The sequence below is a fragment of the Miniopterus schreibersii genome (genome assembly GCF_964146895.1).
Source record: "Miniopterus schreibersii genome assembly, chromosome: 4".
Lineage (NCBI taxonomy): Eukaryota > Metazoa > Chordata > Mammalia > Chiroptera > Miniopteridae > Miniopterus > Miniopterus schreibersii.
This window is the reverse complement of record NC_138105.1, coordinates 74,218,662-74,236,808: the sequence shown is the minus strand read 5'-3', so window position 1 is coordinate 74,236,808 and position 18,147 is coordinate 74,218,662. Positions and strand designations below refer to the sequence as shown.

Sequence of the window (18,147 nt, the reverse complement as noted above, 5' to 3'; positions counted from 1 at the left end):
CTGGCACCAAGGGGCTTCTTGCCATCTGACTGTGGTAAGACTGGCAAATTAAGCCAGGTCTGGACACAGCCCATTTCCATCCCTGCCCATCTGGTCCTTGGGCCCTCCTGTCTTCTCTGGGAAGAGGGGCAAAAAGTGGTTGGAATCTTGCTCTTCCCCATGTAGCCAAACACCTCACCTGGCATTCAGGGTTGAATGCTCTCCCAGTGTCCAGGATCCTTGTCTCTCTCTGACCTAGCACAGACCCTGCGAGCTTGGGAGATGGCTGTAACTAAGAGACGAAGGGAACCTTGCCATCCAGCAGGAACACCAGAGGGCAGAGGCCGCTCATCTCCTCTCAGAGATGCCTGGGAAGCGGAGGGAAAACTGAGGTGGCTGAAGCAGAGCCAGAGGCAGAGAGAAGCTCAGCCCGGCCACAGCCCAGCTCACTAAGATCTGTGTACATGTATGTGCATGTGTCATGGGAACAACCATGCAGCGTTGGTGCGCATGCTCAAATTCTTAGGTGGGGTCCCTCCACATGAACACACAAAACTACCCCAGACACTGGAGCGGGGGGTTGCAGAGCAAATCTGTTTCCATTGTCAGACAGGACACCTCCCACCAGGCCAAGAGGGCAGCCACACTGGGGACACCAATAGCCTCAGCCCAGGGGCTCATTTACCAGAGAGACAGGAGCTGTTGCCAGGGCATCCCCCAGAAATCCGATGGGCTGGAAATGCAAAGAATTGAGACTCTGAGATGCTCCAGCCTCACCTGGTCCCTTGGGACCCCAACAGGCCCCTGCACCCTCAGCCCCAGGGGGCTCCACACCGACCTAGGCAGGGCAAGCTCAGGGTGCCCAGAGAAATGCTCTCCTCCAGGGAGGAGGGGATAGGAAGACAGAGGAAGGGGAGAACCATGGAGGAGGGAGGAGAACTCCAACTTAGAAGTGCCCTGATGAAGAGGTCAGGTTTTGGTCAGCTAGACAGCTCTATGCATCTGTTGTGATGAGAAGGCTGTCTAAGCAGGCCATGCCCCAAGGGCCCAGAGTTGAGCTGGGCAGACCCTGAGCCAGCCTGGGGGATCCTGGCCAATGGCCTTCTGCATCCCAGTAGCGCTATCATGGGAGAAGTAGGAGCAAGGGGGTTACTCGGGTGGGAGCTGAGCTCCCTGAGGGACCATCCCAAGTTCCACCTGGCCTATCAGCATGTGGACACATGTGGCTGTTTCTGGGGCCCTGTCTCAAAAATGGGACAAAAGGGTAGCAGTCCATGGACCTGTCCCTGCAGAGCAGACACCATGCTGGAGTGGCCTGGGTCTCAGCCCTGGCTCCCTGGCCCACCTTGACTCCACTTCAACCTATACCAGTGTCAGGTGTGGCCCCGGAGAAGAAGCTGGCACTGCACCCAGGTGGTGAGTTTTATCTCTCCCCATTTATGACAAGGACGTGCATGGGGGACCTGTGGCCTGCAGGAGCCATGCTGTGTGGGTCTCTGCCAAGAAACATTTGCAGACAAGTGGGGTCAGGCCTCAGGGCCTCCTTCTGAGAAGCACTGGGCTTGAGGATTAGTGAGGCTGATGGAGCCAAGCCCCAGAGGCCCTAAGCAGTTCCCGCTGCTGCACAGACAGCCAACAGGTGTAGTGGCTGCTGAAATGCTCGAGGCCAGATTGAGGCCTGCTGGGTCTGCTGATGCTGACAGGGGACTTGGCCACGGGGGATCTGGGCGAGGCCTGAGCAGGCCATCCCAAGGACAGGAAAGGAGTAGGCAGGTGTGGGGTGGGAGGGCTTTGGCAATTTGCTGACACTGGCTGTCCAAAGCAGCCATCACACACACACAGACACACACACACACACACACTTGCACAGAGTGGTTGCACCACAGGCGGGAGGCCAGGGCAAGCTCCCCTAGGAAGGCAGTGTGGGAAGGAGGTGGAGGGGTACTCACCTGGAAAGGCAAATCCACAGTGCCACTCCCAATCTGGTTCACATTGGGAAGGGACCCACCATAGTACTGGCCACGGCTTGGGCCCAGCTGCAGGTACTGGGACTTCTGGAGCTGGAGCTACAAGAGAAACCAGCAGCTGCAGCAAGGGCTGGGGGGGTTCGTCCCCAACACACCTCAAAGAGCACCCCTCCAAGGGCCCTGGAAAAGACCCAAGTGGTGGAGTCAGTGGTACCAGTTAGAGAATATAGGACCCCATGACTGAGAATCTCAAAGAAGCCAGGTGTCTCTCCACCCAAAGAGACAGAATCAGAAACCCAAGGTGCCACAAGAGGTCTTCCCCAGGACCCTGAACTTGGGGGAGCCTCCTTTGCTGGCTGACAGGGCAGTTTTGTGAATGAGTGAGAGTATCGAGCAGGCCTGCAGCCTACAGCCCAAGGAGGAGGCCCCTCACCCACCAGGGGAGCCATTTATCATTGTGGCCAAAGGCTTCATTAGCAGGCACAGGCCTGAGGCTGCAAAATGACACCCAGACAAACATAAAAGAAATCTTTCCAATGGCCTGAATCAGAGGGGCCAGCTCAGAAGTGTAGCACTGGCTTTCAAAGTGCAGGATGTGGATCCCTCTGGCAGCACACAGGACTAGCAGGTCTGCCAGACCCTGCCTGAGTTCAAGGGTCCTGCCCAAGGCCCCAGGCTCCTTCCACCTGTCACTCTGTCTCACCAGGGCTGGCTGCAGTGGTTGGCTCTCATCTGGGCTGGCGGAATTCCTGCAGCCCTCTGCCCATCATTCAATTGGGGACTTGTCCCACCTTAGAGCCAGGAGCCCGAGGCTCCCTGACCAGTAGTGGCCGCCTTGGACCTGGCCTGGCATCTGCCTCTTCTCTCCCAAGCAGCTGATCCCACTTTTGGGGAACAGCAGCAGATGCCCTGGCCCAGGCAGCACCACCTGTAGCCCATCACACTGCTGTGGGAAGCAGGTGTCATGAATGAGGGGCGGTGGCCGGGCACGCAGGAAGGGGTGGTGTCACTCTCCCAGCTGGGGCGGTTGGTTGCTAGGGTCGACTGTGTACACAACAAGGCCACTTGCAGTCCCTCACAAATAGCTCCTGGCGGCCTCCACCAGCTGGCCACCCACACTCCCCACTTCCCAACGACGGCACAGCTTCCTGGGGGGGGAGGCTTGGATACTGGAGTGAAAGTGAAGCCTGGGAACTGGCCACCCACCCAGCAGAGCACCTAACCCAGGTAAATAGCTTTTTCCTGCAAGCTGCGTGGAGCTGGGAGAGAAGCTGACCTTGCTCTGTTCCTACCCAGGTGGTTTTCAAGAGTCTGCACGGCCTAGCCCAGGGTCTGTCTCCGACATGAACACCCCACTGTGTCCTTCCCCACAGTCATGAGGGACAACACAGGCCAGGGACCCTACCCATGCTTTGGCACAGGTAATCTCAGACCCAAGACCCACTGATGCCCTCCTTGTGTCAGAGCCACATGGCAAGAGCCTGCCGTGCTTCCACCTCTTAAGAACCATGTGGCCCAGAGGGCCACAGCCCCCTTCTGGCCCTCAGTTTCCTCCACCAGTTTCCTCATCTCAGCCCTGTGCTCCTTTGTTTCCAGGCAGGGCCCCTTACCCCCCAACACTTCCTGTGCCCAAGCCCCACAGTGCAAGATATCCTTCTCCCCCAACCCCGCCCAACACCCATTCCCTTGTAGAGAGCCCCGTGTAAATGCTGACTTCTCCAGCCTCCTTCGGTCCCACCTTGCTGAGAGGACCCCACAAGGGTGGGGTTGCCCAGCAAAGTGCACATCCTCAGCTTCTGTCAGTGCCCATACCCCTGCTGGGCACATCCCTCCCATCCTGGCAGCATCCACGGAGCTGGGTAAAGTGGAGACCACAAGGGCAGGGAACAGGGAGGGAGCCAGTGGCCCTGGGAAGATGTGTGACAGATGCAGCCACTTCTTCAGGGCACTCCCCTCCCCAATCCTCAGTCCCTCCTCCCCCTCCAACAGGATGCAGTGACACCCCCAGCTGCCAGCCCCTCCCAGGCTTCACTCTCTAGACAAGCTAGCCTTGATCAGGCCCAAATGGTGGGCCTTCTAATGAGATTAAGGGGAGCCAGTGTGCTGAAGGCTGAGCTCTGTCCAGCAAAGCCAGGTTGGGCGAGGGAGAAGTCCTGTGTTCTGAGTAGGCCTGTTTTCCCCTCTCACCACGAAGGCTTCACAGTCTGGCCCTTTGCTCTCCCCGACCACCAGGCTCCACCAACTGAGATTGTTGCTGCCATGAGGCCTTTGCACTGGTGCTGCCTCCTCCAAGAGGCTCTTCCCACTGGGCTAGCCCAACACTGAGCACCTCATCACCATTGGGTTACTTCCCCCACAGCTCACTGTCCAAAACTACCTGACTGAGGTATGTGACTGAGGTGTATGTCCGTCTGTCTGTTTCCTCCCATCAGATTGTCGGCCCCATAAGGACCCTGGCACAATGGAAGAGCTCAGCACACACGGAGAACAAAAGAAAACAGGTGGCATGTGAGTGCAGGAACAAGAGTTGGATGCACTCAGGATCCCAGGCAGGAACCATGTTTCTCCTGTGCCCACATGGAACTGTTACCCCCAACCTGGAGAAACTGAGGCAGGCCCAGAATAAAAACAGATGGCTGTCCAGGTGCAGAGGCAGCATGTGCCCCAGTCTAGGGCCCAATGTGAGAACCACCCATGAGAGGGAAGCAAACAGCACATACTGTCCCCTTGCCAGCTCGAGCACATGATGCTTTCAGGACTGAGCACTGATTGGGATCCAGAGGGATTTGCACACCCTGGCCCAAGCCACCTTTGGGGGTGTCCCTGGCAGGGAGAGACCAGGGCTTCACCCAGTTCTTCAAGTGTTCCAGCACCCATGGGGGCACATGCAGGGAGCCCCCAAGAGCCCCTGATAGAATCTAATTCTGAGTCTTGTGGTGCCACCAGTGGGTTTTCTGGGACCAACATTCTCTGACAGGTATGTTCATCCAGTTTGGCTGCATCCCTCCAGGTTCCTTTTCAGTTTCAGCTTGGACAGCAGGTGGTGAGTTCAAGGAGGAAAGATAGCCCCTCCTGGGCTCCATTCCCCACACTGGGCCCTCCCCCTACAATGCTCTATTGAGGTGGCATGTGCATGGCTTTGAACATCTCACTGAGGCTGTGGAGGATGGCACCGAACACCCTGGGAAGTGTTATTCCAGGGAGAGGAGGACCGAGGGTCACCAGCTCTGATTTGGGACTCCCCAGGCTCCATCCTGTGGCTGTAACAGACAGCAGTGACCACTCATGCCATAGGTCCATGGGTCATGCTGTCTTTCCCCATGCCTCCTCTTACCTACTTTGGAAAGGATTGGAAACCTGGGCTCTGGGGAAGATGGCTGTACCTGCAGGTACCCAAAAAGGAAGTCCAAAGATAGCTTTTCTCTTTTTCTCTAATCCTCATCAGAGGATATGTTTCTATTGATTTCAGAAAGAGAGAAAGAGAAACATTGATATGGAAGAGAAACATTGAATGACTGCTTCCTGTATGTGCCCAACTGGGGATTGAACCCTAACCTGACTAGGAATTGAACCTGCAACCTTTTGGTGCAAGGGATGATGCCCCAACCAAGAGAGCCACCCAGCCAGGGCTTAATGTACAATTCAGTGGCATCTAGTACATTTACAATGTGCAACCATCACCACTTTCTAGTTCCAGAACATTTCTGTAATCCAAAGGGAAACCCCATCCCCATTAGCAGTCACTCCCCATCTCCCTCTCCCTACAACCACTAAGCTACTTTCTGTCTCTATGGATTTGCCTGTTCTGCAGCTTTCATATAGATGGAATCACACATTATATGGTCTTTTGTGCATGGCTTCTTTCACTCAACATGTTTTCCAGGTTCATCTCCATGTTGTAGCATGTGTCAATGCTTCACTCTTTTTCATGGCTGAATAATGTTTCATTGTGTAGATGGACCACACTGTGTTTATCTTACGTCTACTGATGGACCCTTGAGCTGTTTCCACCTTTTGTGAATTTCGATTGTGAATACAGTGCTACTGTAGACATGGGTGTACAAGGATCTGTTTGAATCCCTGTTCAAATCTTTAGGTATATCCCTAGGAGTGGAATGGCTAGGTCTTTTGGTAACTCTGTAATTGATTTTTTGAGGGATAGCCATACTGTTTTCCATAGTGGCTGCACCATTTTACATTCCCACCAGCAATACATAAGGGTTCCAATTTCTCCACATCCTTGCCTATACTTGTTGGTTTCCTATTGTTTTAACAGTAGCCATGCTGGTGAGTGTGACATGATATTTCATTGTGGGTTTGACTTGCATTTCCCTGGTGACTACTGATGTTGAGCACCTTTTCATGGCTTGTTGGTCATTAGTCTACCATCTTTGGAGAAACATCTGTCAAGTCCTTTGCCCATTTGTAACTGGGTTTGTGTGTCTTTTTCATGTTGAATCATAAGAGTTCTTTATATTTCTGAATATTAATCCCTATCAGCTATATGGTTTGTAAATATTTTCTCCCATTCTGAGAGTTCTTTTTACTTTCTTAAAGTCTCTTGATGCACAAAAGTTTTTAATGTTAATAGAGTCCAATTAACCTATTTTTCTTTCACTGCTTGTGCTTTTAGTGTCATATCTAAAAATTCATCACCAAATCCAAGGCCAGGAAGAGTTACACTTATGCTTCCTTCTAGGAGTTTTATAGATTTAGCTCCTACATTTAGATATTTGGTCCACTGTGAGACTTTGAGTTAATTCTGATTAATGTTGCTGCTGCTCCAGTCCCACATCACAGCCTGCCCCCATGCAGACCAAGGGCTCCACAGTGAGGAAAGTCCAGCCAACCCCCAGAAGCATGCCAGGAACACTGGAGTTTCAAATCACACATCTGCTTAGTGAGGAAGGGAATAATGAATGAATGAGGGAATGAATGAAAGCATCACAGGTTTGTGGCCGAATGAGGATTGCAGGCTGAGTCACTCTCCCCCCGCACCCCGCCGCCGGCTGAGTGAGACACTCCCCAGCTGCCTTCTCATTCGTTCCCAAAGTGTAAATACAGAACCAGATACACAAACACCAAGCGTGCCTCGGAATGCCTTTAATCAGGCTCTGTGGTTGCTGCCAAGTTCCCGGCCCTGGCTGAATCAGAGGGTCCACTGGGAACACGTTTGTTTCCCTGTTGGTGCGGTTGTTGAGCACAGACCTTCCGGCTGGGATGTGTGAAGGGTCCCTCGGGGTCTGAGCTCAGCACAGCTGGCTCATGTGGGCCTCTCTCCCAGAGAATGAGACCCCAGACCTGCCAGCCAGCTGGGCGCCCACCCTGAGTGAGGCCTTGCTGCAGCCCTCAGGGGGAGACAGGGCTTCACTTCCATTTTATAAGCTGGGAAACTGAGATACTGAGGGACAACAGGCCCTGAGGTTGCCCAGTGACAGGAGGGGCCTCAGTCGTAATCCAGGCTCTTTTCCTAACAAATCCAACTTTCCACAAGGTCCTTCCTTCTGCCTTCAGGTTCTTGCACCCACCCCACCCTTTTCCAGAACTTTCCATGGAACTCCTCATCACCTAGGTTTCAGCTCATACACCTCTTCAGGAAGCCCTCCCTGACCCCTACTTCCAAAACAACCCTCTGGGTTCAGGCTGCTATAATAAAGTACCACAGACTGGGCAGCATAAACAACTTATTTTTCAAGGTTCTGGAAGCTGAGAGCACAAGACCAATATGCCAGCAGAGTAGGCTTTTAGTGAGGGCCCTCTTACTGGGTTGCAGATGGCCACCTTCTTGCCATGTCCTCAGATGGTCTTTCCTTGGGTGTGTGTGAAGAGGACTCTCTCTTCTTCTCATTAGGGCACCAGTCATACCGGATCAGAACCCCACCCTTATGACCTCATTTCACCCTAATCACCTCTTCAAAGGCCCCATCTCCACACAGTCACACTGAGGATTAGGGCTTCCACATGTGAACTAGGGGGACACAATTCAGTCCACGGTACCTGCTCTGGGATATATTACCTGCCTGTGTCTGTCTAGTGGGCCAGTGGGCCCTGATGGCTGGGGCCCTGCTCACTGGGCCTCCCTGGGTGCCTCTAGGACCAGTACCCACCCCAAGAAATGATCATCCACAGCTGAGAAGCTCACCATCGCCACACAGCCAGTCAGAACCAGGGACCCCTGGACTCTCCCAGCAGGAGCCCCCAGGGTGCAGAGTAGCCTGTGGGGAGGGGCCTTCTTGTACCTGGCCCTGGAGAGCACAAGAGTCATTGAGATAAGGGGGTTGCTCAGGGGTTGCTGAGCAGCAGAGTGGGAAATTTCCAGAATCAGTTGCCCAAATGTAAAGTGGCATACCTGCTCAACAGGGTCATGGGCTGGGAAATGAGTGAGAGCACCTATAGAGCATTGCAGGTGGCTGCACAGCTGTGAGATGGACCTGTAACAGCGGGTGAAGCAGATCAGCTCTGTGCTGGGCTGATCAGTGTCCCCCCAAATTCATGCTGACTTGGAATCTCAGAATGACCTTGTTTAAAATTGGAGAGTTTTTGCAGATTTAATTAGGTAAGGCTCTGTTGTTTTAAGCCCCTGAGACGGGACAGTTGGGGAGAGCTGATGACAGGGACCCTCAAGATGGCACTCCAAAATAATGAATGAGCTAATAAGTCCTGGCCAGTGTAGCTGTTGGTTGGAGCTTCACCCCATACACCAAAAGGTGGCGAGTTCAAGTCCCAGTCAGGGCACATACCCAGGTTATAGGTTCAATCCCTGGTTGGGACACGTGAGGGGGACAACCAATCAATGTTTCTCTCTCACACTGATGTTTCTCTCTCTCCCTCCCTCTCTCTAAAATAAAAATAAAATAAAATATGAATTAGTAATGGTCCAGGCAGAAGTAGAGGCCCAGGAAGGAAGGGGAAGGATGAGGCCAGACCACCTCTGCAGAGGCCAGACCAGCTCTCTGCAGAGAGGAAGGGAGGACAACACTGAAGCTCAGACCAGGAAAGTATGGGGCCTGGCCAGAGACCCAGGGGCTGGTGACCCTTGAGTGTACTCACCAGGCAGGGGTCTTGGGAGCTGCCAATGGCCCATCCCTAAGACATGCCTCCCTGGAAGCTCCTGGGGGTAACCTCCCTAACCCTATGCCAATCCTATCCCAAGGTCCTGGGTACACTGGATGGAGCAACAGAGATGTGGGGCTTGTTGCTCAGCCTGGCTGCACACCTCCCTCTGGCCTGCATCTGGGCACCACATTCACAGGGCTGGAGCAGGATGCTGTGAGCAATGCAATTTGCCCCCACTTCCTTATCTAAATGCTGAGTGTGGAGCTACAGCACGTCACCATTGGGTCTGAAGGGGGCTACACAGTAGAGGCACCCACCTCTGCCCTGTATAACCCCTGGCTGATCTGGGAGAGGCATGAGGGGCCCTGAGTGGGAAGCAGGGGCCCGTGCTTTGAAGGGTCCACACACAGCTCAAAGGCAAAGCCCAAAGACACCAACAGGGCCAACTGGAAGAGCCAGCTACCTTCTGATGTCATCCGGTAGAAGCTGCACTGCTAGAGAACTTTTTACATTTCAGCTATCTGCTACCCCTGATTCCATGTCATCATATCCTTAGGAGAGGAGGCTGGCTGCCCTGAATGGCACAAGAGGACCAGCATAAGAGCACCAACCTCACCCCATCTGTCTTTGAGCACCTGGTTCCCACAGCATGGTTGAGCATGCTCATTGCTGGCCAGCATCCCCTGAAGCAGATGGCTGACCCCAGCATACAGTGCAACCCTGTCTAAATAGCCAAGGGCACCCAGTTTCCCTTTCAACCTCCAGAAGCTCTCTAGGCCTCCTCAGGGGCTGCTGGCCCTGGCAAAGCAGGAGGCTCTGGGGAAGCCATACAACTGGATGCTTTCGGTCAGAGGAGCTTCCAAGAATGAGACAAACAGAATGGAGTTAACTTTTAAAGATCAGGCTTGAAAAAGGGATTTGGAGCTGCTCATTTATACTATGCATTCTCATGTTACTTGGCTCCTGGAGCTGATAAGATCAGATCTCTGAGATTACATATATATATATGTATATCAGAGAGAGGAAGGAAGAGAGAGAAAGATAGAAACCTTGATCAGCTGCCCCCTACACACCCCCTACTGTGCATCAAGCCCAAAACCCAGGCATGTGCCCTGACTGGGAATCCAACTGGTGACCTTCTGGTGCATGGGACGACACCAGTTGGACAGATCCCTGGTATTTTGTTTGTTTTGTTGTTAATCCTCACCTGAGGATATTTTTTTCCATTGATTTTTAGAGAGAGTAGAAGGAAGGGAGGGAGGAGGAGAGAGGAGGGGGGAGAGAGAGAAAGAAAGAAACATCGATATGAAAGAGACACATCGATTGGTTGCCTCCAGCACATGCCCCGACCAGGGCCAGGGATCAAACCTGCAATCCAGGTACCTACCTTTGACCAGGAATTGAACCTGTGATCCTTCTTTGTGCAGGCTGACACTCTAACTACTGAGCCACACCAGCCAGGGCAGATCTCTGATTCTTTTTAAGACTAAACTCCTTGGACGCTGCAGCTCACAATTCATTCTGTAATACTAATTAAACTGAAGAAGCTTGGGAATCAAGTTTGGAACAAGGTTAATAAAGTCCCTTACCTAGTTTAAAAAAAGAGGGGGGGTTCAGGACAGTGTATACTCCCAAACCCTGGGCAGCCTCTTGAGTGGCAGGGCACTGGAGGAGAAGTGCTTCTCCAGGAGCCGGAGGGACCCTGACCCTGGAGCCCCTCCACTCTTTGGCACTGTGTGTCTTGGGATTGCCAAAACAATTGACCATAAACCAGGGGACCTTAAACAACAGAAATTTATTCTGTCACAGCTCGGGAGGGTAGAAGTCTGAGACAGGGTGTGGGCAGGGATGGCTCCTTCTAGAGGCTCTGATGGAGAGTCTGTCCCAGGCCTTTCTCCCGGCTTCTGGTAACTGCTGGCATTCCATGGAGTTCCTGGGCTTATAGACACATCACTCCCACCTCCACCTGTCTTCACTTGGCCTTCTCCCTGGGTGTCTGTTTTGTCTTCTTGTAAGGATACCTGTCACTGAATTTAGGGCCCACCCTCCTACAAGATGACCTCATGTTGACTTGAGAGATCTGCAAAAACCCTATTTCCAAAGGTCCTGTTCCTAGGTACTGTTTGGACATGAATTTGGGGAGGGGCACTCTTCAACCTATCACAGTCACCCAATCCTATGTCACTGAAGTCCCACACTAAGAACCATCCCATGGTGACAACACCCCAGACTTCTCCTGCAGCCCTGAACTCCCCTAGGTCATGCTGCCCCTCCCAAGCCTGTTCCTCCACTGTCACTGGGGGCTAAAGGGTGAAGCCCTACCAGCACATGGACCTTCCCAGCACACATTAGCCTCAGCAAAAATGACCAGAACCCCAAAGGGCAGGTGGCCCACAGTGTCCTCAGAGCCATTTGGCAGCGTCCATTGGGAACTTGAACGTGTTCCTACCCTCTGGCCCAGTAATCCTATGACTGGGAAGCTCGCCTGAGGAAAATGTCCAAATCACAGATTTATGTGAAAAGATGTTTCTGTATCACTGGTCAGTAAAGCAAGGAGCTGGAACCACTGCCGGATCTGCCCAGGGCAGGACCACGCCTAGAAGAGTGAGGACACTGCCTGAGGAGTGGGAGGTAGATGGAGGGAAGTTACCCTTGCTGTGTTCTGGACCATCTCCAAAATGGGTCCATGCAAGAAAAAGTGGACCCAGGATAAGGCTGGCCTGCCCCCTTTCTAGGGACATCACCAAGCAGGAGCTGGGCATTGGAGTGTGCAGGGGACAGGGTAGCTAGCAGGAGAATTCTTTGGAACATAGGAAAGGCCATGGTGAACAACATTACTGTGGTAAGCAAGCTTCCTGAGCTCACGGCTGGGACCAGACATCCTGGTTTGTCTTCTTCCAGACAGAGACCAATGTCTCTGAAAACTGGCCAACGTGATGATCTGGACAGCAAGGAGTTCTGTGAGGATGAGGGGCTCCCTGGAAGCCATGGAGAAGGACCCCAAGCTGGACAAAGCTAAGGAAGGAGAGGGAGGACATAAAGTACAGAGGCCTTGCCAGAGGTCAGAGGTCAGAGAGGAGGGGCTGGGGAGTGGGATCTCACATAGGGACAGTGGGTCACAGACATCTGCCCAGCACACTCAGGGGTGTGGAGGGGCATACTCTGCTCTAGATGGGCCCTCAGGGAAGGAGAGCAAGAGAGACAGGGTGGGTGTATCCATGTATGTTGTACATGGGGAGAGAAAACTCCAAAACTTGTCATTTCTTTGCCTTGACTGAACACGCCCTTTGGTGTACACACAGCTTCAGAGGCGTGCAAGCACACATCTCTATTTGTGTCCGAGGGAAAGGATCCTTTGCAGTTTAATTTTATATCTCATCACAATCGGTTAAGAAACCACCAGCCATTCACGGAAATAGGGGGACTGCCTCCTAGCAAGGGGCCCCTCGGACTGGGCAAGGAGCCATACACAGACGCTGTTGCTGTGATCTGTCCCAGCCTCTCTTGGCCTGGACACTTTGAAAATGACAGGCTAAGTTTCTAACAGGTGTCTGACCCACATGGGGACATGGGTTCCGAGATGTGGTGAGGAGGCTTATCTTTCTCATGCCAGTGTATCAGCACTTGTCAGCCTCCAGGACCCGGGGAGCCACAAGGTGATCTGCCAGCAACTGCCTCAGGCCAACGCCAAACAAACGATTTTTGACCCAGGCATCCACAGACTGACACCTGGCCTTGCTCAGGGTCTGTGTTGACACCATCTCCCACCAGTAGCTTCTTCAATGCTGCCCCCACCCCAGAATGGCAGGGGCCCCAGGAAGATAAGACAAAAGCAAGATGCCCTCATTACCATGGGCCAAAAATAGCTTTTATGCTCCATTTTTTTAGATATAGTTACATAATAACCCTGAAAGCCATTTTGTGGTTGGGGAAGCAGGTTCCTGGGCCTGCCTTGCCCACCCTGTGCCCCTCAGGTGCCTCATGGCCCTGCCCTGAGCCCCTGAGACCTCACTGGGACCCTGGGTGGCACCTGCTTCAGGCCTGGGGATGAGGCAGGTGGGCCCTCAGGCTGCCTTGCTGCCCCAGACCACATTCTCAGCCCAGTAATATGGGCCCCATGTAAACTGTGTGTGGTGGACTGGCCTCACTATGGAGAGATTGTCCTAGCCCGGGGAAGAGAAAGCAAAAACAAAGTGTCCCTGTGCTCAGCAGTGTCCTCTAACCAAGAAGCCACCATGGCCCCAGAAGGTGAATACTACAGGCTTACAGAGACAAGACCAATAGTGGCATGGGTGGCTGGGCAGGTAGACACCGAGGGGGGAGAGAGCAAGAGGAGGTCAGGTCAGAGAAATAGCCGGGATTGGCTGGAGGGGAGCCTGAGTGCAGCATCAAGGAGGTGAGGGGTAGGAAGGGAAGCATCACAGACTCTCTGCTGATCTCCTCTTTTTCCTCAACCCCTTTTCACTTCCATGAGCAAGTCCCAGAAGCTTGACTTCCAGGATCCTGGTCCCAGCCTGTGTCATCTCACAATGAACTTTATTAAGTTCAACTTATTTTACGCTCCTGTTTGAAACATACCAGAAGGTTGGCAGTTCCTGAATAAGTTAGAGTTACCACAGGATGCAGTAAATCCACTCCTCAGTATAAAGCTCATGAAACGAAGACCTCCATCCATACCAACACTTGCAAATGCAAGTTCACAGTGGCAAAAAGGTAGAAATAATCCAAATATCCATCAATGGGTGAAAGATAAACAATGTGGTCCATTTACACAATGGAATATTAGCCATAAAAAAAAATAAAGCTTTGACACACGCGCTACAACATGGATGAACCTTGAAAACATGATGTTCATGAAAGAAGCCAGACACAAAAGCCCACATGTTGTATGATTCTATTGATATGAAATGCCAGAATAGGCAAATCCAGAGACAGGAAGCAAATTAGTAATTGTGAGAGGCTGGGGGAGGGGAGATAGGGAGTGACTGATCATGGGGACAGGGTCTCCTTTGGGGTTGAAGGGAATGTTCTGGACTAGATAAGAGGTGATGGTTCACAACACTGCATATGTGCAAAATGCCACTGAAACATGTACTTTAAAATGATAAATTTTATGTTTTGTGAGTTTTACCACAATAAAAAAAAAAAAACACCTAAAGAAATGAAAAGCATCCCCAAAGTTCTTCTGGTCAAGGACCAAGTGCATGTCAGTGTGGAGAGGAGGGGAGGTTGGGGCCCAGAGCATCTCTTCTGAAGTCCCCACAAGTGAGACAGCAGTGTGGGTGAGGGATGGTCACCAAGGACAGTGTCCCTGTCCTCAGAGCAGTGTACTCTGACTAAGAGGCCACCATGGCCCCATAGGTGTATGCAGAACATGAACTGTTAATCAGAGACCCTCAGCCACATGGTTTCTTGGCCATTGCACATCCCCTCTACAGGCAACCTGCGGTGGACAGACCTGCCCAGCACCCATCCCAGGAGTGGCACGGCCACTCATCTGCTGCAACCCAGAGGGCCTAGGGTCCACAAGCCCACGTCAGAGCCTGCAACCTGGCAGGTGGGAGTGTGGCAGCCACAGCTGTGGCCTTCTTGAGGCCTGAGAGCATTTCAAAAAATGGAAACTTGTGGCCAACTGTAAAAAAAAAATTTTTTTAGGTTAACTTAAACATCAGAATTGCTGGCTTCTCCTGAAACACTGTAAGTGCCAAAAACTTGGGGCCTGAATTCCTGGCTGTTGATTTTTTATCAGCCAGAGTAGGGCCACAGCTCCCCTGCCCTCCCAGGCATGGGCATGGCATGGATCCTCTCACACCCCAAGCCAGAGCCCAGGCTCCGAGAGGGTCAGTACACCCTGAGGTCACCCAGCTGGCTGCAGACCTAGGGCTGCCAAGCCCAGCTCGTCCCTGCTGTCCCTTGCTCCAGCACGGCAGCTGCGTGGCCTGACCCAAGGCCCAGAGGGAGGAAGCCCTAACCCCACCCCCAGAAACAGACCAACTGGGATGGAAAGGTGTAAAGCTAGCAAGCTGCATGTGGGCCAAGAAAGGCCCAGAATGAAGGTCTCACCCTGAGCTAAAACCCCAAAGAAATCCACTGCTGCCTATCTAGTGTTTAACCATTAGAGGCCCCAGTTACAGTACATGCCCCAATGCCAAGAGGTCTGTGAAGCCCTAGGGAGGGGACAGTGGAAAAGTCAGAGGGATCAGCAGCCAGGCTCAGAGGGCACAGGATTGCTCAAGAGCTGGAGGCTCCTGGGGGGCAGCCTATACTACACCCCCACCAGTCCCTACAAGAGAGAGTAGCTCAACACAACCCAAGAGCCTGGCCACTCACACTGGATCCTGTCTTTGCCCTTCAGCAGTCCCAGAAAATCTTGTGTGTCTGGCTCAGCTTCCCGATCCCCTCTAGGGAGAGTCCACTGGGCACTGCCCAGGGCCAGAAGGACAGGAGGCCTGGGCGGGTACATAGAGACACAGGGAGCTAGTCAACCGTGGGTGCTGGAAAGGAGGCAGCAGGGGAAGCCAGCAGGCCCATGCTGGCTAGGATAAGCTCTGCCAGCTTATGGGCTCACCCACAACATAAACAGGTCTTAGTGCTCTAGGCACCAGATCGGGCAGCAAATTAAGAAAGAAGGCAAAGAATTCCTGAGTGAGAGGTCATACAGAAAACAACAGAAGATTGGGGGGGGGGGGGTGCCAGGTGGCCAAGGAGGTGACACTGAAGCTGGGAAGAGTACTCCAGGGGCGAGGCCCAGCAAGTATAAAGGCCCTGGGGTCAGAGTGAGCATACTGGGGGAGAACCAGCATGCAGGAGGACAAGGGGGCCAGGCCAGGCTGCCCACCAGTAAGTGATGAGGGGAGAGAAGGGTTCAGAGCCTCTTGGGACCTCACTCAGCATGATGAGAAGCCACTGGAAGGAATTAAGCCAGAGTAATCTGAGTCACCTTCCCTTGTGGGTATGGGACCCCTGAGCCCTGTGTATTCCAGGATGGGGCCTGATGTGACATCTGGAGGGCTGAGTTGCCATCCAGGCACAAGTAAGACTGCCCAGGGCAGATGTGACCTGGAGACTCTCCCGTCCCAGGGACTATGTACTCTCAGATCACACGCATCCATGGGTGCACTCAGGGCTTCCCACTGGGTCCCAGGGGGGTGTCAACAAGCTCACCAGCTCACCCTAACTCCCACCCACAGCCTCACATGGACATAGCCTAGGCCCATTCTGTCTGTCCCTTTCTCATCCCTATGCAGGCACTTCCTCTTTCCCCTCCGGCCCCTCCCTGGATGATTATGAAAGGTGCAGCAGCTGTCCAAGGCTTCCCATCGCCCCACCTGTCCCCTGAGGAAGTCTAACATACCTGCAGGAACACAAGGCCAAGAGAGAGCCTTCCAGGAAACTGTCCCCTTAGGCACAACCTTTTCCTTCCTTTTTTTAAAAAATATATCTTTATTGATTTCAGAGAGAGGAAGGGAGAGGGCAAGAGAGAGATAGAAACATCAATGATGGGAGAGTCACTGATCGGCTGCCTCCTGCACAACCCCGACTGGGGATCGAGCCCGCAACCCAGGCATGTGCCCTGACCGGGAATTGAACCATGATCTCCTGGATCCTAGGCTAATGCTCAACCGCTGAGCCCTGCCCAGCCAGGCTGGGAACCACCTTTTCATGTGCACTGCCCCATGCCAAAACTCTGCAGCTGCTCTGTCCTCCACCAGGTACACCTTTTCCAGCCCCCCTGGGCAAACATCACTCGGAGCATCGCTGGGTTCAATGTGGCCCCCCATCATGTCCCACCAACACCTACTGCTTCAGAAGTAGCTGCGCCCCTGTACTTCTGAGTGCCATGAAGGCTCAGAGCAGGCACTGGTCAGATGTGTGTCAATGGGGGCACCTCTCCAACCTGGCACCCATGACTGCCCTTGAGAGAAGCCCCCTTACTCTCCCTTTGTCCCCCACTCCTCCCCTGGCCCTGGCCCTGGCCCTGGATTTGAGCTTCCTCAAACACAGCTCTGTGCTTCTACAGTCACTCCTCTAGGGAGGTCCCAAATGCCAAGTCAGCCATCAACCCCCAAGTGCCACTGGCTACCCTCAGAACCTCTGTGATACACACAGGGCCCTCCTCCATCTAGCAGCCCCCACCAGGCTCTCATCCTCCTGAATCCTCCACCCCACAACTCCACTTCTCTGGCCCTGGCAAACAACACCAGATCTTTCCTAAGTCACAGCCAGAAACCCAGGGGTAGTCCCATTCCTACCTTGGGCCTCCTCATCATAGCTGGCCTCGCAATCACCTCTTCATCGCAGCTCCTGAGCCCCCTAGGTCCTATGCCTCTTGCACCTGTTCTCCTCATTCCCTTGACCAATCTTTTCTCAAGCTCTTCCTAAACTCAAAGCCAATCTGGATCTCCCCTTCCCTATGCCCACAGCCAGCTTCAGGATCATATTTAAGCTACCCATCTTGGCTCTTGGGGGCCCATGGGAATCTTGCTTCCACCCTCATTCTCTCCTTTCTGGCTACCTGTCCCCCAACGAGACTCAAGTCGCACCACATTCATGCCCCAGACAATTCCCCTCCAGGCTTCTGTGTCTTCACACCCGCTATTCCTCTACTCCCAAAGACCCTTCCCCCCCACACCCCCTCCTGTCCCACTACAGAGCTCTCCTCCAGGCAGCCCTCCATGCTTGGCCCTACCCTCCTGCAGCCTCCTCTCTCCTCTAAGTTAGTAGTTCCTCAAGGTGATCAGTCAGCAAACAGACTCCCTCTGCAGACCAACAATGCTTGCCCAGGGTCACACAGCTAGGAAGAGGAGAGCAGGACTTCATATTGTTAAGATGGCAACATGACTCAAAGCTATCTATAGTCAGTGCAATCCCTATCAAAATCCCAAAAATGTTTTTTGGAGAAATAGAAAAACCAACCATAAAATTTACATGGGATCTCAAGGGACCCTGAATAGCCAAGACAATCTTTAAAAAGAAGAACAAAGTTGGAGGACTCACACTTCCTGATTTCTAAACTTACTACAAAGCTACAGGAATCAAGACACAGTGGCACTGGCATAAAGACAGACATATATAAACGAATAGAATAGAATAGAATAGAATAGAATAGAATAGAATAGAATAGCATAGCATAGCATAGCATAGC

General features: G+C 52.9%; 1 protein-coding gene across 10 annotated transcripts in view; it reads right to left on the bottom strand.

Moving 5' to 3' along the window:
- The window catches only part of CRTC1 (CREB regulated transcription coactivator 1), a 97,971-nt gene that overhangs the window by 29,012 nt on the left and 50,812 nt on the right, over positions 1 to 18,147 (bottom strand). For all 10 annotated transcript variants that reach the window (XM_081134903.1, XM_081134906.1, XM_081134902.1 and 7 more), the window contains exon 2: positions 1,929 to 2,045. Coding sequence is in view for 8 of the 10 variants with exons in the window: in XM_081134906.1 (XP_080991032.1) it covers positions 1,929 to 2,045 (117 nt within the window). In the remaining 2 variants the exon portion in view is untranslated. The remainder of the gene's footprint in view (positions 1 to 1,928; positions 2,046 to 18,147) is intronic.